Consider the following 25,067-nt stretch of genomic DNA (forward strand, 5'->3'; position numbering starts at 1 on the left):
CTCGAAGCAAAATTTACGAGTCAATTTCAAGTCATCAAGTAATCGATGTCAACTAAATCGCCGTATCTTGTATAAGTTCGGATTGTTAACCGATCACTCAATGATTGTGCGTTTTACCGAGCCTTCATTATTACATCACTAATGAATTGATCGTTAACGCAGTGATCGGAGCTTATAGCTTACATTGTCGTAATGTTGCTCACCTCAACCAACCCTCTTGCGTGCTTTAAAACGAGCGAATATTATCCATACGTTTATAGTTGTATATCATGGATATATATGTGGGTAAGGTATTGCTCCATATCATTTCATTGAACCTTCTGATGCTTCATATGCTATCCTATATTTTGGCTGAAAATTATAGATCGGGGAAGGGCAAAGCTGCTTCACGGGCGAGCCGTATATCACAAATCGTTGCCTTAAAAGAGTTACAACACAAAAATTGATACATAGGCTTACTACTATATTTCGTCACCAGGAAATCTAGGGTATCGATTGAAGTTTATTATTGTGTGGTATCAGACGATGCGTCTCCACCTAGGCTGCAAGGTGTTTGAAATTGGACTGATATGACGTCAAACAGGGTGGAGCTTGGTAATCATGATACTTCGTAAACATGCCTCTTTTGGATAACGCATGGAAATTTAGGTTTTGATGTTTGGTTTCGTAATGACGTTTCAATTCTAGCTGTGTGATTATTGCGCGAATCTTGACGGAAAAGGCATTGTGGGTTACGTTCATTATCACCGAATGCACATTGAGCAAAGATTCAAAGAGCATGCAGCAGGCGGCTCGCGAGTCGCAGTTTTCCCTCCCGTGTTATAGACTGAGGCTATACCGCTATACTTGCGCAGTTTGACAGTTCTACGTATGCATGAGCGATAGAGCGCCTTCTTGCGTGTGTAATCAACTCTTTATTCGTTCCTCAATTCAGAATAAATGGGGACTCCATTCATATTTAAAACAGTTAGCAAAATGCAATGACTTTGAATCACGTATCGTACTTTGAAAATTCAACTTGACTCGTGACTTGACTTGACTCGAGTCACCTCCAAAACTCGGGTGACTTGACTTGACTCGAGTCACCTTTGAAAATCGAGTGACTTGACTTGACTCGAGTCAAAATCTGCAATGACTCGAGATGACTCGTGACTCGAAGGTAGTGACTTGATCCCAACATGCGTATTCAAGTATGACCACTAGAGTTCCGTTTCTAGCCGTAGGTTAGTTATCTATACTTTGATCGCCTGTGGAAACGTGGCATGAGAACGTCAGCTTTGGTCGTAGGTGCCCCGTTGAATTTTCCATATCACCGTTTGTAAAGCTTCAAGGACCACGGTCAGGATGTTTGCATCGCAGCTGCACCGTTGCAAGTATGGAAAAAAGAAGACCACTCAGTTAATTTATTGCAGCAGTATCGGTTGCTGAATCGTTTGAAAGCTCGCAGTGACAACTGCCGACACTGGGTCGTGTTTATAGCCTGGGATTAAAACGAATTGGACTGTATTTTAATCGACGTTATGCTCAACGAAGGTTTGCGCTCGTATGTCGAATATTCCTATCCGAGCATATCTGTGGCGGGCTTGTTGAATCCCGTTGTCCGTGGCTATATCTATGTATAAGTAGATGGCTCGGTTTGGCTGCGCACAACGATTCGAGAGGGAGAGATGAATATATGCTGCAATTATATGTTACTTGCCACTACCTATTAATTTATTAACAAAGACTTGTAGAACTGGCATACATATTCGCTGCAGTCGCTTGAAAGTGTTATCAAGAACATGGCGAAGGTTATCGAACTTCGCACACTTTACAGTTGTGACGTCTTAGCGAGTGATACTCGATTCAGATTCAAATCACTCGGGTACTCGATTTCGCCGAAAATCGATTAATCGCATCTACACCATATCTGCAATAAACTTGTGATCTGCGATTCTACTTTGACTCCCTTTCTGTTGCCTGCAGATTCGGTTAAGCTTGCTAGCCAACCAGCTTACCACCGTGAATTTTATGAAATGTCCATTTTTTTATAAAAAGATTATATTTGTGCAGTAGCTTTTTCGGTGGTGTTCGAGGCTCGTTCGTGTGGGCAGCGATGGCAGTTTACGTTTACATGATCAAATGCAATCGGTTTAATTCGATCTCAACAGCTATTGCAATCAATCAGGTTTCTTAATATTTTCATCGTTTCAAAACATCACAAGACTGCGATACAATGAAAAGATAGGAAGGTGTCGAAACAACTTGGAGTAGCCTTTAATATCAGACACCCACCTTAGCCTAGGCGAAGTAAAGAAGAGGCATGCGCACTGAATGCAAAGTAATGCAGAGAATATAAGACGCAAGCGACAAAATGAGGTGGCATGTGGCGGAGGGCGAGGTCGGTGTTAGGTCGTGGTCCGGTAATCGTGAAGACTGGCTAGTATTCATTTAGAAGAAATTGCTTGTATTTCGACTTGAATGTGGACATGCTCGACGACTGTCGGATAGCCGGCGAGATGCTGTTCCACAATTGGGGTCCGGCATACTTGATAGAGCAATGCGTTTTCTTGTATTCAGTCCTGATCATCTGGTAGTTTTTCTTCGTTGACGCGCGTGTGGTGTACTTGTGCGCTTTTGTCTCCGAGGTGAAGTAGTCGTTGAAATTTGAGGGACATTGACCGCAATGGAACTGATACATAAACATTGCAATTTCTAGCTTCCTCATATCTTCTAAGTTTAAAACACCAAATCTTTTGAGAAGCGATTTATCAGTTGCACATCCAGGCCCCCATGGGGCTTTGGCAATGATACAGATGATCCGATGTTGACGTTTTTGCAGAGGGTCAATTGTATTCTTGAAGGCGGCACCCCAACAAAGAATTCCGTATTGTAACTTTGATAGGAATAGAGCAGCGGTTCTCAACCGGGGGTCCGCGGAGCAATTTCAGGGGGTCCGCGAGACCTCTAAATTTTTAAAATGATTGATAACCTCATTTCTATTTTATTTTTTAATTTGAGAAAGCATGAGGCAGTTTCGCACCACAACTGCTAAAACCTCGTGACTCATATCATCATCATAATCGTCTGACATGAACTATCGTAGTGTGGAAATTCATTTCCATTGCCAATTTTCCAATAGCCTGCTGATACAAACAAATTACTGTTTAGAGACGTTTTGTTGGGGTTTGTGGAAAAAATTAAAATATGGAGATAGTAACGTCAATCAGGGTGACTTTGTAATGTCTGCAAAACCTTCTCATCAATATGAAGTTGTCAGTCTCATCACATTAGTGAACAGTCGTTTGAAATAAATAATTTGCGAAGTATTTCCCGAATTTGTCCCAATGCAGCGATTGAAACCTCGCCACGAAATCCATTTTATCCTGTGATATACGTAACCACTATTTGAAGAGCTTCTTGGAGGTACAGAACTTCAGTATACAATTGAATTGTATATTCATATTGAAATGAACCCGAATATTTACGGCTGGCACTCGTCATAAATCGGACAATGATATACCCACTCTTAAAGCTCGGCTATCAGATTTGGCGTAATCCTATTGCGGATGCCCTATCGACAACGCTGTTTTTTTGATGAACAAGGAGTGTTTTGTTGCTGTTGAAGCATTACACTCCAACCCTGAAATTCATATCACCAGTTATATTGGTATGCAGCCTTGTCTTGTTAATGTTCAATTGTTCATGGTCGAAAATGTTTGCTCGTAAATATATGTGTAAACCCAAACAGAGCAATTCGTTTCATGACATTCTCTCTGAGGTTGGAAAACTTGGATCCATTCTTTGGCGCATAAATTTTGTCTATAATTTTAGATTAGGATTTCACTTTGACGGTATAGAAACTCTCTGCGGGCCGATCAAAATGCCGTCACGGGCCGAATCCGCCCCGCGGTGCATATGTTGCCCGTCCTTGCGCTAGATGCTGGGCGTGATATGTTCATAAAAGATATGTTTCTTCATTTTGGTGCCATAAATGTTGCGATCACACCAAAAGTATCGTCGGAAGCGTTATGCGGGGGGCAGACTAGATGACCTCATGGGGCCGTATCGCAACTCCGTCGCCAAAGCATCTCGATGGTGCAGGCGAAAAAGAATATCATATCTCTCTCTCTCTGCGTTAATATTGCATTAGCCTCCATCTATCTTTGCGAAAATGGTTTTCGGCACATATCTCGTTCATATCAAAACGAAGACGCGGATTTTCAAGACACGACCACGTACTTCAAGAAATACAGCAGCGAAATTAGCTTTGAAATAATAAAGTCTACCAATTTCTACATAAATAGTATGCTGTTATTTTCAAGAAAAATCAAAATTTTGCTGTTTATCAAAAGCCTACAGTTCATAATTGCGCAAGACAGATGAAGGTTGGACCATAATAGAGCTAAAATTGAACTAAAACTTGAGGGGGTCCGCGAGGGTCCGTGACGGTCAAAAGGGGTCCGCGAAGCTAAAAAGGTTGAGAACCACTGGAATAGAGTGTTGAAGAGTATCAACAGCACGCTGACTGGCAGAGTGTAGCTAAGGCGGCGAAATAGACCACATACCTTCGACTTCGATAGTTGTGGTTTGAGTATTTGTATGTGACTCTTCCAGGACATGTGACATTATTTTAAATAAGAATGTAGGAAGGAGTCGAAACGACTTGTCGTTGTCATGGTGTTTTACTCAGACGACTACATTGACCTGGAACATGTTATCAAGATGCACAGTGCACACTTCCTTCCACGTCAGATGAAATGGACAATGGATAAAATGAAGTGGAGTCTGTAGGTGCGCGAAATTGGTTTGTCAGATCGGGGGCCCGGTAAATCTCGAGCAATGACTTATATATTGTTCCATCGGCGGCTCTATTATTTGTCTGCTAAAGACCTGTGGTTCTTGGGCCAAGCCTGGGGTGTGAATTTACGTTGTGCTGAAACCTGTAGGGTGTTCCTCCCATCCCACAACGCCAGTAATCGGTATATTATCAGATTCTAAGTCACGGGTCACCAAAACGCGGCCCGCGGCCAGATTTTTAATTTCGTAAGAACGCTCTATAAACGACTTTGGGCTCCCCAAAAGACCATGCTAGCTTTACGAGGAGAGAGTTTTCCAGAAAGTACCATGTCTAGCTAACCCCAATATCGATTCTTTAGTCCATGGGTGGCCACTGGCCATTGGGTTTGAAATTGAAGTAGTAGTTCAAGTGAGGTAGTATATAGGCCTACAGTAGGAAGTGTCAAGGGCTACTGGGGTTTGTGCAGTAATTTATGTGTGTGGTTGGGGGGGGGTGAGCTCGAAGGGGCCCAAAATTATTTCGTGAATTAGCATAAATTATAGAGTATTTTTTGAAAATTTATGCAACTTTTTCAAAAAATTTTCGTGTTGGTCGCGATTTCAAGATGCCAAATATATTGATATTTGCGTACTCTTCTCCCATGAAAAGATACGCAAGATTTATAGAAATGGGCATATCCGCGTTGGCCATTACCGCCCCACGATTCAGCAAGACATATAAAGTGTGGCCGTTCCGTCTTTTGTTCCTCTAATAAGCTATCTACCTCACAGAAGATGATGCCACTGTCTTTCAGGTTCGAGACTGAAATGAGAGGTTCCACCGAATTCGAACTCACAGTATGTATTGCTCAAAAGCAGCAGTCAAGTACAAAAGCCAGCGCAGCAGAATACGAATAATATTAGTTCACCTTTTTGCCGCCGGCGTGCTCTCCTAACCGGAGATCACCCATCCTCCGGATCCGTGCGGCTACAAAAGTTTTAGGCCATGTAGCATGCGACTCCAAGAAGTGTGCCAGAACGATCCGCAACGAGAAAACCTTTGCTGAAAAGGACTGCCCTTATGCTGACCGAAAACTTCGTTAGGTTCAATTGTCCATAGGCGCCTAAATGACTGGCGCCGAATGTTCCTGTCTTGGCAATCCGAACGTCACAAGACAAATACTATCCCGCAGGGAAAATTATATGCCAGTTCAGTTCCTGTCAACGAGTATAGGCTACGCCCGAAGATTGAGGGGTCCTACATTTTCAACCTCACTCAGCTCTACCTGTGAATCTATGAATACGTGAACAGAGAGAGGATAAAAATTGATATCAATATAATTATATGCATTTCCCGATCATGTTGACCGATTCAATCATTAATTATAGAATTTTTTCGCACTTCGCGCGTTTAGGCGAGAAAAGCCGACTCAGTAAGCGGCCTCCACTGTAGATGATAGGTAGCGGTAAACAGCGTATAGCCTGAGGGGGTCTGGGCGACTAAGTTCGGTTTATCATCATATGGGGGACCAAAGACCAACTTTTTTCTGAGGGGGGACTGAAAAAGTGCTGTTACGGCCCTGTGTGCCAATGTGTATGTTGTTTTGCGGTACCATGTCGTTATATGAATATTCGTGTATTATAAGCAATGCGGATTTGTGTTACCAGTGTGTGCGACCACGGAAAGGCGAGGTCTCGAGCCCACGAACACGACTAAGTTCCTGTTGGGTTTTCGCATGCCGTATCAGGGAAGTAATTACAGCCCACAGACCACGGTGCCCAGCAGAGTTGGATCAATTACATTATTTCAGTTCAATTACAATTACAATTACAATTACAATTACTTTCATGGATGTTTCAATTACATTACAATTACAATTACTCCATGCTAAAAATATCAAATTACAATTACAATTACAATTACTCCTTGCATGCTTCAATTACATTACAATTACAATTACAATTGCTGTTGTTGAACTTGCAATTGAATAATCATAAATTCAACCGTGCTCCTTGACAACCGTAGCGTCGTAATTAATAACAATTCAAGTCTAGTTCAGATTGTGTAGTAATAAATGCGTTTATGTGCGTACATAGTATGCTATGTAAGATGTCATTGTGACGTAATATAAGCGTGTTTTGTATGCTCGGTAATTATGGCTCACGTAATTGGAAATGTAAAATGTTATTTACCTAATTTCCTATGGGTTAGGATTAAGGATAGGGTGCAGTATGTCGTTGAAAAAAGTATTATAATGCACGTGTTGGATTTGCGTATATAGTATATCATTACAGAAATAATATTATTTTAATCGAGGGACGTAGGAATTAGGATGAGGAGTAAAAACAAAACCGTGCTTTGTCAGATAGGACGTTATATAATATCCAGTGGTCTGGTTAGTTAGCCAGACGAAGTAACGATGCAGCATCGTGATCTGAAATCGTATTGTAGATTGCCAACCCACGGATAGATGAGCATTGCGCAAGATGTGAGTCACGGATGAATGCACCGACAAACGTACTGCAGAGCCGGCTAAAAGCAGCAAACTTTGTAGTCCTACAGCTGGCGATCCAAGCGTCCAAATTTGGTGCATCGGGTCTTTATTGTAAGCTATTGATGCACTAATTCCGAAAATACAAATTAATATCTCGTCAGGACAATGTAACTGCTCCAAAATAGCCGTTTAAGGCCGACTGTTCTGAAAAGTGAGAGCGCCGCAGCAGCATGACCACAACAATGACCAAGTACGCCCAGCGATTGTTCAGAACAATGCCGATTCCCAGACTTTCACGACTATTTTGGGATGGTACCATTGCCTGGAAATATACTTTTATTGCGGAATCAGTGTGACACAATGACATATATACAATGATTGGAAACTGCCACGCCCCTTAACGCTATAAGATAGATTCCCGGCGAAATCAGTCCGTCGCGGGATATGCTTGAGTAGAGGTACGGAATTGCGTATGTCGACTGTGGGGGAGTGCTGCAATCGACCTTTCTGGCGTACTAATTCACTGATTTTCCCCAATTGGTTTAGTTTTTGTTGGATTCTTGAGCATAGTGAGGCAGTGCTGCATACTAGGATCTAATATAACTTTTAACAATGCACATTTATCAAAGTACCGACTAGCTGTGAGGCATTTTAGCATCGGTTGCAACCATGCATGTACGACACAGCCAAAAAATTAATAGATACTGTGGGTGAACGTCAATATAGATGCGCAGAACCTAGACGGATTGTTAAAAGAGGATTTTAAAATATTCTGGCAGCATTTATGTCACCTGATTTTATAAAAGAGAAGGGTTGATTACGATAATTGTGTGAGCAACTAAGTTGTTTTATATAGTATAGATTGTAATATTGTAGGGCCGAGTTCACTGGAAACCATAGTATCAGTATAGCGATTGTACCTTCATAATATAATATAAAATCGGAACTAACCGGAAACTAACATTGTACTGATTGGTAAAATGGTAACAGATATAACTTTTTACCGGGTCAGGCCGTTGAATCCACATTCCACATCAATGATGAGAATCGGCATTGTTCCAAACAATATTCCATCGGCAAAACAATGCACTAGAATGGCATTGAGGATATTCACTCCATAGTTGGTATTGTGCACATCGACCTGGCGTGATATGTCGTACTACTCTCAATAGTTGAATCTTTCACACCGGGGTGTCCGAAAGCGTCTACCAATGCCCATTTATTCAAAATATACCTGGTAAACGTTTTGGCACTTCTTTGATATGAACTACCCGTTGTGAAGTGTTCCCCATGAATTGCCTGTAAACCTTGAAAATTAACATGGGGTACTCGTAAAGATTGATAGCTGGAAGGATTGTACAAAATAGATGAGTTATGCATTTGCGAGCAACATTCTATGGTGTCTTATTCATTCAAAGGTTAGGAAATGATTTTGTAACCTTCGTCATTGTATAGTGTGTACGTCCGTGGTTTTTTATGTATAACCTTCATAACTTTTCGCCATTTGCATCACGCTTTATGACCTGAGCATGAGCATCAACTTGCATTGTATGTGCCGCTACCCAGGTTATTTTTCCAGCAATGTAACTCCACAATCATCCAATGCAAAATCTCTCTCTTGAATATGCACATTGCTCATATATATTGCATTTGCGGCAGTACGGAAAATACTTGACGGATTGAATTAATAACTTGATTTCAATTGTAGTTGACTGGCAAAACTGTGACATAACAAATTCCCATTCTGTAAATGTCTAATGCATAAATTTTTTACAGGATCGTTCACATTTTTTATAAATTATAGTCCATTCTAACTTTCAAGAAAAGATTGTTCGTGTATTGAAACAGCCGCGAGGAAATTGAAAAGGATTCAGCGATCTTAATAAAAGTGCAAATCATTATCTTATGGGATTTCGGCACGCCAGGCCGTCCATGAGAAGCAACCATGTCATGTTCCACTTTGCTTCAGACATTGAGATATTTCCAAAGATTGTAGTCAAAATGAATAATACTTTGACGAATGGTGCCGGATTGGATTGATACTCATTGGATCGATTGATGTAGAGAAAAATAGTCTTGCTGAAAGACTATACATATTATTCGAGTACGAGAGGTGAAGAGATGGAAACTGCAAATCTACAATGCAACCTGTGGATAATTTCGTGTGCCTTGTGAATATGACAACCAAGTTCAGCTACAACTGCCATTTAAAGCCATATTGCATTCCAGATAATATTGCTTCACATGTACTAGCTGGAAAAAGATATGCCGCTACTGCAAAACTGGAGATATTCTTATGCCGCAGAAACAGCAACAAAATTCGTGAGCAGGGAAGCTTATCAAAGAGACAAGAAAACAACAACAATGCCAATCCATCGAGCAGACTACCTCATTATCACCAAGAGATTGAGTCTTGATCCGTTATTGGAATCATTTTTATCTAGATCAGGAAATCTGGCCGCACCTGCGATATGGTAATTTTCAAAGAATAATTGATTTCTAACGAGGCTTGAAACATACTAGTGTTCAAATGCCATGGTACTTGATGCTTGAATGCCCTCCGATGTTCAACGTCATGTGAGATCGCTGCTCTACCATCCAACTGCTGTCCTGTTATTGTCATTAAGAGAGGATAAGAAAGCTCGAAAATATAACATTTGAGAATATATATTTTTGTTACGTGACAAGAAACATTGACGTTATCAACTACTAGGCACAGTTATTCGATTGTTCATAATAGCACAGCACAGTTTCATAAATTACAACAAAAATAGATGCAGACAGTACATTTATCGAACGGCTTAAACATAGGTATATCTGATATTGTAATTTGCATAAACATGAAAATCCCTTTTTGCTACATATTCACTTGACTTAAATGCTTTCCGTTGACTAGGATTTTGGTTCTTGTTATTCTGAATTTAGATGACAACAAGTCTGACATGATAACAAAAGTTGTTTATGCAGTTTTCAAGTGTGATAGTAAATGAAATATCCATACCCTGTATAAAATTCTCAATGATATTATGGTGTTGGTATCCTCATTGAAATTTAGACACGACTAGTATCAGAGCATTTAGGAGTCCATGAAGAGGTGAGGTGTTTAAGCTGTTCAAAATCCTGCTTCTGTAATACCCATGCGATGACACATTGTTATGATGCTCGGATTCACTCAACTTCTTCCATGATCACCTCGACCATTCAGGGAATAGATGGTGATGTGTAAGTTCGGAGATTTGTTGAGTGAAGGGGATTGTTGGATAGTCTCTATTCCGTCCCATTCTTCGAAGTCACCATCTTGCAAGTCAACTATGATTGTAAGAGTTGACAAACTGGACTGGACATGGACAACATTACAATTTAATGACTATACAAGGTATATGCTGTGAACAATCATTTATAGATCATTGGCTGCGCACAAGTCTATCAAACCTGACATGGACAGTGGCAGGAACTTTCTACCTATTGTGGGTCACTCTTGCGCACACATACACTTATAAGATATACCATAATATCATGGTAAATTGTACTCATGAAGTACCGTAGTTTGAAAAAGGTTTTGCAGACGTTTCTTAGTCAATTGGATATTGAAATCTACTTGTTGAAGCAGAAAATGAACGGTCTGAAAAGTACTCGAGTAGTATGAAGAAATGAGTTGGACTTTACTTTGTATACATCTGTTAGTCAATTGTATACTGTATCTACAAGCTGCTGACGATTACTCCTGATATGTATCAAACAAAAATATTTTTATTTTTATTCAATTGTATATATGAGCATTCGGATCACAAGATGAATCTCCGTAACAAAGGAATAATGACTATTATTACTTCAAAACCGTGATGCTTTTTGCGATATCCTCAAGTAGATTTTGCCTACTTTCACAACTTCAGAAGGCCTGACTTCAGAGTCAGTTTTAGAACCTACCTGATTTGACTTGAAAAAATTAGAAATGACTTCGTGACTTGATTAAAAATTTGCAATGACTTGAAGATAGTGACCTGATCCCAACTCTAGCTCGTACTATGAAGTATCCATCTTTATTTGATACAGCGAGACCACCTCTGATCACAATTTTCATCACGTAGGCACACTGGTACATCAGTTTCGTCTGAATATTAAGCCATGCTACTGGTATTGGCCAAAACCTGTACAGTATGCACACATTTCACGTGCAAAAGAGGTCTCGATAAAAAACTTTTCACTACGTTAACGCCAGTTCCTGAAGAAAGATTGCTGGCGAACCGTTTGTTTACATCGATTTCATACCTGTAGTGAAGCATGACTCGCGACGCGCTCAAACGCAGAGCTCATTGGAGTTTCCAATCATTGTATATATATCATTGGTGTGACACTAGCTTTCGATTAGGACCATACATATCAAATTTCGACGCTTGGATCGCCAGCTATGGGACTATCAATTCTGCTGCTTTTAGCCGGCTCAGCAGTTCGCTTCTCGGCGTATTCAATCGTGAGTCACGTGTTGCGAATCCATCCGTTGATTAGTAATCTAATAATTGTATACAATGGCAGCCGAGGCCAGCATAGCGGTAAAAATAAAAGACTTCGCCCGCAAGGGCGCAGTCAAGGGCTTCCGCGAATGGATCCACCAAATTCCTTGTCGACAGAGAATGCATTATAAGTCAATTATTTTATGATGTGCTTGTCAGGTCTCAATAGCAATTTAATGTAATTGAAATTGCAATTGAGCAAAATTTTTGTCAAATTACAATTACAATTACAATTACACAAAATAAAAATGCTTCAATTACAATTACATTACAATTACATTGAAAAATGTAATTAATTACATTACATTACAATTTACAATTGATCCAACACTGGTGCCCAGTGTCCATTCCCTGGAGTACGTTGAAGGACGCATTTTCTTGCCTCGTCGCAATCGCACGCAAAAAGCGTTGAAGTGGAAGTAGGCCATAGATCACTTGCCTGGTATGTAGTATGTAGCAGAGATGAGCGGATTTGAAATTTCGATGTCCTAATCCAATCCAAATCCGAACGTTCAAATCCAAATCCAAATCCTAATCCATAACTTTTTCATATTCAAGTCCATGTCCAATCCTAATCCGACTCCAACTGGAATTTCAGAAAAAATACTAATTTATGCAATGGAGGGATTCGAAAATTTTCTTTAACAACCAATGATTCACTTGATTCAAGATAACTTAGTAACCATAAGTACATTAAGAACTGATCTGAATAAAGTTTGTCGCCATTCGCCACACGACATTTCGATCTCCCAGAAAATAGGTGAATCCAATCCAAATCCTAATCCGTTCTGAAAAAAATGTCTAATCCAAATCCAATCCAAATCCGACAAAATTTCACAAATCCTGTTTTTTCAAAACCTAATCCTAATCCATGCTCATCTCTGGTATGTAGTCACATAGTCGAAGAGCAAAAACACTTGAGGAAGAATGAGTACAGTATTTCGAGTTATAAGCGGTCCGCCGCTGTCACTGTTGGATTTTGTGATAGTCAGCATGGACCTGAGTTCCGCCATCTAGCAATACGAGTTATAACTGTACCGCCGTTTGAAACGGATGGCATGGATGTGCTAATGCACATGCACATGCACATGCACATGCACATAGTGTACGTACACTGAAAGCGCAAGGTGTGTTTATTTATTATTATATTACGCGCATAACTACGCCAGACCGCAAATGTATGTTGGCGCGGAAACAGCTTAACAACCAGCTGTTATCCGTCATGTACGTGTACGGCTTCGTTCGATTTTTGCAAGCAGTGTGAAGTGTGAACAGAACCTCAGCTTCGCTTCTCTGTGCTTCTGCTTAGCTTAGCTTGAACACTACCCGATCATCGTATTACCGCTGGTGTTCTATTAGCATCACAGCGGTGCTTCAACTCAGATATGTGTATATAATTAGTTTAAGGGTCGTGGTAACGGAAGATTAGGGTTTGGGGTTAACCTCTGATCCTACGATACCCCTGCCGCAAACTATAATATCGATCCTAAACTACAGTTATAGACTTTGAAATGTTCATGGGGAGCCCTGATTGGTGATGGTCGTGTTGTTGTGGATAAGAAAGTACATCACAGATTCGATGCGAGATTCGAGTAAAATATTATATTTTTTAAGGAAGATTTGGGCTTACGGATTGTAAAGTGAAGGAAGGTGTACCTGGTGTCACAGAATTATTCATTTTCGTGGCAGAACTGTAAGGCCTTGAAATAGACAACTGCCAACTAGGAACACTTTGTTTGCGTTTGCCTGATTTCGTGCACGGCAACACAATGTGTTTGCGATTGTCTCAATCAAGGCGTTATAGTTCTTCTGCCACAAAAATCAACTAATTTTGTAGAGCCGGATACACTTGGTTCGGGTTGTAGCAGGGCAGAAATATATATATTTATTGGTTTAGGGACTGAAGGTTAGAGTTCGTGGTTTGGCTAGGGGTAGACTAGGATTAGAAGTTGCAAAGTGCTGAATTCGATATAACCCGGGTTATAACCACTAATCAAGTCGGAAGTCGATCATGAACTTGAGTCGAGGTCGAGTCATTTTCAATTCAACACCGAGTCAAGTCAAAGTCAGGGTGCAAAGGGTCTAGTCCAATTCATACTGTTGAGACTTTCAGGAGTCCGAGTCCTAAGTCATTGTAATTACTGCTGCTGCTTGGTTACAATGAATTGCCTGTCCGAGTCTCAAGTCATATGACAATTCGAGTCAATACGTAAATCGAGTCGATTCGATTTCCATATTCATTAAAATAACAGCCTTGATTACAACACCAGAGTCCAGAGGTTTTGAAGATTTGATGAACGACTTCTATGGTGTTGACTCTTTTACGCAGATTCTCGCTAGAACAAGTCTTTTTACCTGAAACTGGGCATCACATCATTTACATTACAGCAGGAACATACCGAAGACTATGACTCCCAATTCCAATGTGTGCGAGATTTGTGGAAAAGTGTTCAAATCACCTTTGCACCTTCGATCGCATGTGATTATTCACACCGGGGTGAAAGCGTACAAGTGTGATATATGCGGAAAGTCGCTTGTAAGTAGGTCGGGACTGTACAAACATTTATTATATCACTCTGACACCAGACGCTTTCGATGTGAGATATGCCACAAGGCATTCCGTCAAATGGCGCACTTGAATACACACATGCTTGCTCATTCCGGCGTCAAAGAACATAAATGTGGCATCTGCAACAGGGAATTTCGTCAAAAAGCACACTTGAGAACGCATTTGCTCGGTGTTCATTCCAGCATCAGAAGATATAAATGTGATATCTGCGCGATGGAGTGTCTTACTAGTCAAATGTTGAATAACCACAAGAAAACTCATCTTGATGTAAATGAACATGATTGTGAAATATGTGGAAAAGCAATGGGTTCGCGCGAAATGTTGAAATACCACTTGAAAGCCCACATGGGAATCGCAGAACATGTTTGCAGCATATGTGGAAAAGGGTTTATTCTTCGGTGGCGACTAACAAATCATTTGCGGATTCACGCCAACGCGATGCAACATCGCTGCGAGATATGCGGCAAGGACTTTCATCTTAATTCACTGACTGCTCACATGCGCAGTCATCTCGGTTTGAAACTCATCAAAAGATTCATTTGCGAGATATGCGGTATAGCATTCCTTCATGATGGGGCTTTGGTTTCGCACTCGAAAATTCATACTGGATTCATGGATCACGAGTGTGATATATGTGGAAAGGCTTTTTTTCAAAAGTGGCATCTGGAACGCCATTCGCTAATTCATAGTAGCCTCCCACAACATCGATGTATCATATGCGACAAAGAATTTCGGGAAAAATATGGTTTGAACAGACACATGCACATTCATTCAGGTGTGGATCGTAGCGAAGAATTGGCTTGTGAGATCTGCGGCAAAGGATTTACTCGTCGCCGTTACTTGCGACAGCACACGCGAATTCATAACGAAGTCAAAGACCATAAATGCGGTGCATGCGGGAAGGCTTTCATTGCCAATTATAAACTCGCACGTCATTCGCTAACGCATCGTGGCCTCAGGAACCATCGCTGCGACATTTGCGATAAGAAATTCAGTGAAAAATCTAGTTTGAATTCGCACATGCGCCTTCACTCAGCCGGGAGATGAGGCGAAGAATTCGTGAGCTCGTTCCGACAGAAGAACATGCGCCCTGTCCAAGTATATGAAAGAGCACATGACAAAACATATTGGACCTAAAGATTTTCCTTCGAATGTCCAAATCCTTTTCATTCATCCATGGTGCCCTCGCATGGCGGTACGTATCCTAAAATCGGAACGATGCACAGAAGATTTGAATGGCGAGGATGACGATCGACATCGTAAAGTGTCAAGCAAGACGGATATGATTTGTGTCGTTTGTGTAACGAGAAATTCAAATCGACGCAACGTAAGTGAAGAGGTGATCCAAGTAGTCAGCGTTACTACTAGAAGTAGAAGTAATGCCGTAAATTTCTTCTCAGTTACAAGTAGAAGGTGTAATTTCCAAGACATGTCAAAGTCACTTGCAAGTTGCAGTAGAAAATGAAAGGTATGGAAACTGCTTTAGTAATAAGTTTGCCTTAAAACTTGTCAAGTAGAAGTGGAAGTTCTCAGGACGTAAATAGGCAAAGGCTTATTGAGTACTCCTAAATAGTCATCACAATAACTCCCTGAATATATTCTGGAACTAGCGTCGTTGGCCATTTTGTGATCGCCGTAAAGATGCATCCTGCAATTTTGAAGGTGCCCACTGATTAATGACCAAATATATGCGAACCCCCTACCGCAGGGGTTCTCAACCCGCGGCCCGCGGGCCGCATGCGGCCCGCAGCCGTATATTTTGTGGCCCGCGACATCTTTCATTATAAACGCAATTACTAATGACACGGTATTGTTACAAATTAATTTAGATACTTAGCTCTTTTATCACACCGTCTCTGTTTCGTTTGATTACTCATTCTTGAAGACAGTGGTTCTCAAACTGGGGGCACGCGCCCTCTTTGGTGCGTGAAGCATCTGAAGGGGGCGCGAAGGTGCGGCCAACTGAAAAAAATTTCGCGCTGAGCGCAATTTATCCCTAATTCACTGTTATTTCTCTGTGTATAGTCCGAATTTAATATTTGAGAATTCTCTGACCAACGGCTATAACCTTCCATGCCATCAAACTAGCCGTTTGTATTGCTAGCATTCTGGTTGCATTTTGTTATATGACGATAAGGGGGCACGAAATTTTTCCCTATCAAAAAGGTGGGGCGTGACTAAAAAATGTTTGAGAAACACTGCTTCAATGTGCTCTCGTTTCTTGATGTATGCTCGACTTCAGATTGTTATTGTTTTGTATCATTATTCGGGTGGACTCTGGTTCAAGAGAATCCCGCTACTTAGTAGGCCTACACTTTTAAAGAGTGTTTGACTCACTGCGAACGGTTGTTGAGATTGCCGACGACGTTAAAGACGCATCGTTTAAAATTGCTTCGAAGATCGCTAAACCCAAGAAATCTGATATAGAAGGTGTGATTTCAATAAAATCGTAACATACTTTGCGAATATTTGCTGTTTCCGGAACTTAGCAGCAAGGACAACATCACCAGACAAATTTCGAAGATGCAATCGTCTGATTCAATCCTGACCAGACGAGTAAAATCAATATCAGTCAATCTTTTATCGCATGTTCTGAAACACGTTGCCGCGTAGACTACTTTTACGCAGCCTTGGATGAATCCACCGACATTGTATGACTAATTATCTGCTTGAATTTCATCAGAGTGGACATATATGCAGAGAAATACTGGCTGGGCAAACGTGGGGAGTGGACCAGCGAAAAATATCAACTTGACAAAGCTGACTTCTGAAACTATTGGTACAGTGCCTTAGGCATGAACGGAAAGGAGAAATGTTGATTGTTTTGCTGAGAAATGCCCCCAAACACCAGACTTCTTCTCATATCACTCAGAGCTCAATGTGATAATGGTCTCTGTAACGCAAAAGTTATAGTAATTTTATACTTGCTCGCCCACGCATTGGAACAAAGAGTTCGGCTCTCTGGTGGAAGGATTTGAAGTTGCATATACCGACTTGACAACGAATGTAATGCACGCTCCATGAAGGGATTTACATGCGCCGCTAGAAGATACACATTCTAACAAGCAGCAGCTGCAAACTTACGAACGCTGTTCATTATTACTTTATAATGCATAGAAATGTACTAAATGCCGGTATACGACTGGTAAATCGGCTACAATAGCCTAAATTTAATAGTAGCCCATGAATGCAAGGTAACATAGTTCTGCGGCCCGCAGCGTCTTTTGCTGTTAAAATGCGGCCCGTTATACAAGGGAAGTTGAGAACCCCTGCCCTACCGAATAACTTACCCTGGCACCCAACTGTTGCCTTCAGTGCAGTTCCGGTTTGTTTTCGGTGCAGTGTGCATATATTTGGAGACTGCACCTTGAGGGTTGTCCAAAAATAACTTCTTTCCCAAATTCCTGGTATCCACTAGTTAAATTGTTTGGCTCAATTCCAACCAGCAGAGCCTATTGAAAATTTTGAATTTATTGAAAAAAAGTCAATTTTTTTTAATTTCACTGTCAACTTCAATTGAATAGTATGTTGATATTGAAATGAACCCGAATATTTTCGGCTGAAACTCGTCAGGGGGTCGTCACTCGTCAGCAACTAGTAAAGAATTGGAAAGAACATTGCATATCAACAATCCTCTATCTCAATCAACTAGCCTCCTGTAAATAATTACATTTACTGCTTTCAATTTAGAAATATTATTTTTGATGTGCTGCAGAATGTAGTTTTTGACCAAAGCCTGCCACAATATATTCCAATTCTCATTTGTTGTAACTCGTGCAGGGCGTTGGGCGACTAGGGCGCAATTGTGTTGCACTTGTGTGCTTTAGACCGTGGCCGCATTCCGCAATGGAATTGACATCGACTTTCGAATGACGATTTGTTGATCTCACATTAAGGTCCTGGCAATGATACGGAAGTGCCATTTATTGTTAACACTGCTCAGTATGCCTGTACCCTTGATGTAAGCTGAAGTATAAAGTTAAGTGCTGACAGTCATATTCCATTTACGGTGAAGAAATTTTGTCTGAACCCACTCTAGCTATCGTTATTTTCGAGTTGGTCGTGAGAGTCAAGCTCATCCTGTGAACATGTCCTTTGAATGTTACTTCATTTTATGTTACATTTTTCCTTTCTGTTACTTTCTTTCTGACTGTGTATAAAGCTTAACTGCGACACGCATAATTAAAGTACCGATCATTATTAATATTATTGGTCGGTCTGATTGGCTTAGCATGTTGTTTTGAGTTTACAGTTTTGTGACACTTGGGTCAGTATTTTAGTATCGTCGAAGCGCATTCAATGTCGGTTAACCGTTATGGCTATACCTCTTTGATTTCATCTGTTTGGTCTTAAGTTGTGTGCCGTACAAAGATATGCTGCATTTCAGTAAATATAGAACTTCAAGACACTTGATTTTTCTTATGCACCAGAGACACAGCAGGCAGGTGAGACTTCTTGGTGCGTCGCACGTCGAACCGCGACCCAGAAATAGATACTAGCAGGCAAGGCCGTAACTAGTAACTAGTAGGCCGAGGTGGGTGTTTGATTAAAAGACTACTCCAAGTCGTCTTGGCACCCTCCTATCTTTTCATTATATCGCAATCTTGTGTGTTTTAAAAAAATTATGATGATGGTGGTGGTTTTAAAAGAAGGCTTGCAGAAACTTCAATATAGAACCACGCATAATAAGTCCAATGTACAGAATGGTGACATTATTGAAGTATTTTGAGTTGTTTTGATTTTTGAAGTGTTGGCAGTCTAATTTGTTTTGAAATTTGAACGGTCCGCGAGCTAAAATAGGTTGAGAACCCCTGATATCGATTATGTAGCCTATTAGGCTATTCCAAATTATCTAGCTTAGCGGTTACTGAACTTTTTTGATCGTGAAGCCCATCAAGTTCTGTGGGTTGCGTGTAACCCACAAATTTGAGCATCTGATGGCTAAAAAGAAGAAAAGGTCTTATCTTCGTAGGTCAACCTAGATTTAGGCCAAAATCTGCCTGATGGAATAAAAAAGGTCATCACACCAAGCGCAACTCCACTTGAGCTATAGTCCATGCCTAAATTAATAGTTAACTAATGGCCGGATAACATTGAAGGTTACTCGCTGTCCCATTCACGGCGTCATTTCCAAAAAAGAGAATCTGGTTTTGTAGTTTAATTGATGATGTATTTCAAAATTGTCCTTTCGCGGAACCCCTAAAACCATTTTGTAGACGCCAAGACCTAACTTTTTATCTCCCTCTGGTTTCAATTTGTTACAGTCTGGAGTTGAAAGAGTCGCGACATTCGATATGAAGGAGTGGCGACTCGCGAGGCATGACAGGAGTAGCGATTTTTGATCGGAGAGTAGGAGTTGTTGTTTGTGGTATTCATGGTGTTTGTCGTTTATGGTCGTTTACATCAGGCCGATATTCCTTCTTTTTGATTCCGAATCTGCCGACTTGTAGCACGGGCCACTTCTAGGCTTTTTATAAGACACCGCTTACGCGGATGAGATGGCGAGAAAGAGCCTAGACTCGAACCCACAACCCATTGGTGTTGTAGCTGTGGATTATATACCACTACGCCATCTCGCCACACGGGGAATCCACTCCACTCCGTGACTTGGACTCGGACTTGATTCGGTAGTGAATTGAAACTGACTCGAGTCATTTTCAATTCACCACCGAGTCAAGTCCGAGTCCAAGTCAGAGAGCATAGTGTCGAGCCGGAGTCATGGTATTATGACTTTAGTCCGAGTCCAAGTCATTGCGTTGACAGCTCAGTTTCCGGTTAAAGTCTTGTTAAGCCGACATTTTATAACTCTGTTCCGTGATATCGAATTGTTCGCATTTATAACACACTCATTTTCCTTACTTTTTGCAGTTTTCGGTCACATTTCCAAGTACCAGTACCAATAGACGAAATCCCAATAGTGTGATTATACTTTACTACTATTCGAAATTTCATTGAAATGTCAGTCTTGGCCGTCTGAATCTCGAGTCATATGACTTGATTCGAGTCATGCGCAATGACTCGAGTCCAAGTCGAGTCAATACACTGATTGACTCGAGTCAAGTCATTTCCGTACCTCCCACTTTTATAGTTTTGACTCGAGTCAATTCGAGTCATTTTCAATTCACCACCGAGTCCAAGTCAATGACTAGAAGTTCGAGTCCGAGTCATAGTGTTGTGACTCGAGTCCAAAGTCATTGTGCTCACTGTTCAGTAGGGCTGTTCAAAAATAAGGCCAAGACAGACATTTCATTGTAACTTCGAATAATATAGTAAAGTCACCACAGGATTGATGTTTCATGTACGAGTTCTGATACTTGGAAAATAGTGGCAGAAACTGTTAGGAGTTGAGAAAATTACTATATTCTGAATGCGAGTCAATCGATATCACTCATCAAGCTGAGTTAAAAAAAAGGTGGGTTGAACCGGATTTAACTCGAAACTGAACACAGTTTACCATTCTTCGAAGTTACAAATAAAATGTCTGTCTTGGCGGTCTCGAGTCATTGCAGTCATGCGCAATGCAGTGGTAAGAGTCCGAGCGCGTGTCTGACCCAAGTCCTGATTTGTAACGAACGACTCATTCCAGTATAGGGTAGTTCCAAGATATACTCCCGCATACACCCCTGCTTATCAATACGGATCAACTGTACGCAGACCACAGAGCCGCATAGAAACGTTTCTGATCGACTATCTGCAAGCGCGAGTTTGGCTGAGTGAGTAGCAAATACAATTGTTCGATGACGTCATCGCGTCGGGCGAGCCTCTTGCGACCCCTTGCGGGTATCAATTGTCACAATTGAGCTCGGATAGCGTGCTTTTGGCAGATGTAATGTATCATAGTAGAAATTCAACAAAATTCAACCTTGCGTCCCTCTCTGCAGGGCTGCTCTCGCCACGGACGACTGCGCTGACAACGCTGACGACCACGACGCCAGAGGCGACAGAGAGGACAACGACCATGACAACGACGGCAGAACCGGAGCCGGAGACGTGCGGAGCCGAGTACCCGGTGAATGTTTTTGTCTCTCGCTCTCTTTCTTCGTCGCTGCAACTGCTCTGTTTCAGGAAGCGTTCCAGGGCTGGCTTAAATACAAAGGATGTTGCTACCAGGTCGGGGACAGCACTGCTAATTTGGATGAAGTAACTCGTTTTTGCTATGACGAGGATCAGCTAAGCCTTTTCGTCGCTAATAGGAACGCGAGGAGCGCGGCAGATCGCAAGTGAGTGACGCAATCTGTTTGACGTCACGCCGTGAATGAAGCCTGTTTCAACCCCAGAGCCTTGTACGTCGATTTTCTCGAATTGGAGGGAGATGTCTGGCTGCCTTTGTTGGAAGATGGAGGCACCGTCTGGGCCGAGAGATGGAGGGAGGGAGGAGGGACTATCACGACGCTCTACGTCGCGGAAGCCGGCGTTACTTTGGAAGGGGTCCAATCTACGGCAGAAGCTTCGACTTATTCTGGGGCCGATCCAAATGTCCTCACCTTTCGGGATGATTCCGAATATTATGCGCAATATGTGTGCGAGTACTGCCCTCCATCTTAGTTACGTGCCATGTTCTAATCATTTCTGTTGCATTACTTTGCCGTTGCACTTTATAAAAAGTATTCCAAATATGCTCCGTGGCGTAGTGGCGGTATTAGGGAGTTAGGGCGTGAAGTAGTAGGTAGTTGGTCTTGTGTTTGTAGGCTTGAGTAGGACGTACCGATCGGAATCTCTGGCGGATGGTTGGCTGGGGAACGGCCTAGTCACTGACGGTGCTGCGCGAGCACCTAGGGAGTGATGTTGCCCCGTTGGTAGTTCGTACTCGCTTGTAGATGGTGTAGTTGACTCTGTCAACGTGAATTTGACTTTAGAGTATTATTAGGACTATCATGTGTGGCCAACATACATTGTATCGTATACATCTTGTAACTAGTCAAAGCCAGAATCGTTCTTGTGTATTGCGCAAGTTTTAGAAAGATATATATGTATATTTCGTACCGCGACTATTTCGTCATCCGTATTCCTATTGGCTAAACACTTGATGACGTTTTGCGCAATCCGTTTCTCTCATTGGCGAAAAGTTACAACCATTGTTTCGTACTGTACGTTTACCAGGTATATTTTGAATAAATGGGCATTGGTAGACGCTTTCGGACACCCCGGTGTGAAAGATTCAACTATTGAGAGTAGTACGACATATCACGCCAGGTCGATGTGCACAATACCAACTATGGAGTGATTATCCTCAATGTCATTCTAGTGCATTGTTTTCCCGATGGAATATTGTTTGGATCAATGCCGATTCTCACCATTGATGTGGAATGTGGATTGAACGGCCTGACCCGGTAAAAAGTTATATCTGTTAGCATTTTACCAATCAGTGCAATGTTAGTTTCCGGTTGGTTCCGATTTTATATTATATTATGAAGGTACAGTCGCTATACTGATACTATGGTTTCCAGTGAACTCGGCCCTACAATATTACAACATATACTATATAAAACAACTTAGTTGCTCACACAATTATCGTAATCAACCCTTCTCTTTTAAAAAATCAGGTGACATAAATGCTGCCAGAATATTTTAAAATCCTCTTTTAACAATCATTCTAGGTTCTGCACATCTATATTGACGCTCACCCACAGTATCTATTATTATTTTTTGGCTGTGTCGTACATGCATGGTTGCAACCGATGCTAAAATGCCTCACAGCTAGTCGGTACTTTGATAAATGTGCATTGTTAAAAGTTATATTAGATCCTAGTATGCAGCACTGCCTCACTAAGCTCAAGAATCCAACAAAAACTAAACCAATTGGGGGAAATCAGTGAATTAGTACGCCAGAAAGGTCGATTGCAGCACTCCCCCACAGTCGACATACGCAATTCCGTACCTCTACTCAAGCATATCCCGCGACGGACTGATTTCGCCGGGAATCTATCTTATAGCGTTAAGGGGCGTGGCAGTTTCCAATCATTGTATATTAGGGTTGTTCATAATTTGGAAAATCTCAAAATTTATGCGTATCCATGTCTCATTCTATAGATTATAGTTAAAAAAACGTCAATGAACCTGCAATAAGCTCACGGGAAAGTCGTGAACATTTGTCTAAATGCGTTTGAAAGTAGCTGCCTTAGAGTGGGCGTGTCAGCGACCATAGAACGGCAAGCAGACTAGTAATCACGAAATCACGGCGATGGATTAGCTAATCTGCTACGCTTCAATGATCACGACATTGGCGGCTTGTTGATCAGCTGGTCAAGGAGTCGGCTAACGGCGGTGATTCTGTAAGCGCATTGTAGGTTGGTCCGCCAATAATGATTTAGGATTAATTCAGAACATGTTGAGTAACGAAACACATGATGAACAAAGAACAGCTGCTTCACAATATCTTTAAATACATGACTGGATGGCTTATTGTGAAGGTAACCGTTGTAGCCCGTATGCCTTAATTTCATTTATGGAAAGCACAAAACAAGCGGAAAAATATTGTAAAGGCGCTTATGCAAGTGGCAAACGAATTTCTAGTTTCAGAGGGGATGTACCATCATTGAATACAAATACAGAGCTTGACATTGACACTACTTTGTCTGATCTTATCATGCTGTTGTCGTGGTATATAATTGAAGTCTTGAATGCTGTAAGGGCTGGATGAATCTGTCATTTATGCTTGGCACTTGTCAGATTATTGCAGAATAATGAATCATACCGGCAAATGCTGTCAAAGTCCTCAATGATGCCGCGAAAAGAGGTCTAAAGATAAGCACAGACTATGCTGGTAGGACCAGCAAAAAGACAGTTTGCTTACATTGCTTAGCTGCCTTAGCATGTCCTTAATGAATCTTAGATCATTACCGGCTGCATCACTACTAATGCTTGAATCAAACCAGACATGGACACAGAAAGGATGTATTGAAGCGGTGTGGTAGTTACACTCTTCTTCAGAAATCCAATGTGAGCTACCTGGTCGGCCCACATATCTTCTGAGCATACAGGATTGTGTCCAGAATCCATATCACATGGTAGGCTATGCCGCACCAGTTCGGCGATGTCTAATATACCTTACCTGCACCCAGAAAACAGGACCACTTGGTGTAATCTCAAGCATATCAGCTATGTAGGATATTTCTGGTATCTATACTTACTTCTATAATAGGGTTGCCATACGTCCGGAATTTCCCGGACATGTCCGGAATTTCACTGGAAAAATTGCGTCCGGGAGGAAATTCTAAAATATGCCTAAATGTCCGGAATTTTGAAGGCTTGAAGAAAGCTGAAAAGTTTTTCGTAAATCAACTTACACAATATTATTTTCAAGCAGATTTATGCTATTAAAAATTTTCTTCGCGCTGCGCGCGAGTTAATGCAACGCATATTGATATGAGTATGGGAACCAGGTACCGCCCTCGCAAAAAATGCAATCAAACATAAATATAAATCACCATCATTTACTGAAATAAGTCTAATTGTAATCGCAATTATATGCTAACGGCATATTCCAATAGAGTTTGTTAAGGCCGATTGGATACTTCAGTCACAGACAGTGGTTCCAAATCTTGGGGTCGGTTGCCTCTATCTGGGGATCGCGAAGATGTTGGACGTAATCAGCTTCCAAAATAAGAAGTGAGTAAGTTTGGGCAAGCTGAATTTTTTTAGTAATCAGCTAATCAAGTTTTGCGCTGGGCCACGGAACATTTCAAGTTGGAAATGAGGTCGCGACCATAAAAGGTTGGAAATCATCAGATAGGC

General features: G+C 41.4%; 3 protein-coding genes and 1 long non-coding RNA gene across 5 annotated transcripts in view; 3 read left to right on the forward strand and 1 right to left on the reverse strand.

The window, feature by feature from the left end:
- LOC145435743 (armadillo repeat-containing protein 1-like) overlaps nucleotides 1-25,067 on the forward strand; it is a 391,422-nt gene that overhangs the window by 217,701 nt on the left and 148,654 nt on the right. The window lies entirely within an intron of this gene.
- Nucleotides 1-25,067, reverse strand: part of LOC145435598 (uncharacterized) — a 260,078-nt gene that overhangs the window by 44,505 nt on the left and 190,506 nt on the right. The gene's annotated exons all lie outside the window — the stretch shown is intronic.
- LOC145448163 (uncharacterized) lies at nucleotides 12,833-16,034 on the forward strand. The gene has a single exon (XM_080326509.1). The coding sequence runs from the start codon at nucleotides 14,172-14,174 to the stop codon at nucleotides 15,378-15,380; it is 1,209 nt and encodes a 402-aa protein (XP_080182635.1). The 5' UTR covers nucleotides 12,833-14,171; the 3' UTR covers nucleotides 15,381-16,034.
- LOC145439231 (uncharacterized) lies at nucleotides 21,221-21,951 on the forward strand. Its single transcript, XR_013915123.1, has 2 exons — nucleotides 21,221-21,553; nucleotides 21,611-21,951. It is a non-coding gene; the product is annotated as an uncharacterized LOC145439231 (long non-coding RNA).

The sequence above is a fragment of the Botryllus schlosseri genome, chromosome 1 (genome assembly GCF_051294905.1).
Source record: "Botryllus schlosseri isolate E-star chromosome 1, Bs_hap1, whole genome shotgun sequence".
NCBI lineage: Eukaryota > Metazoa > Chordata > Ascidiacea > Stolidobranchia > Styelidae > Botryllus > Botryllus schlosseri.

What these genes read in the sequence shown, in the direction of transcription:
- LOC145448163 (XM_080326509.1), top strand. Translation starts at nt 14,172, where the DNA reads ATGACTCCCAATTCCAATGTGTGCGAGATTTGTGGAAAAGTGTTCAAA.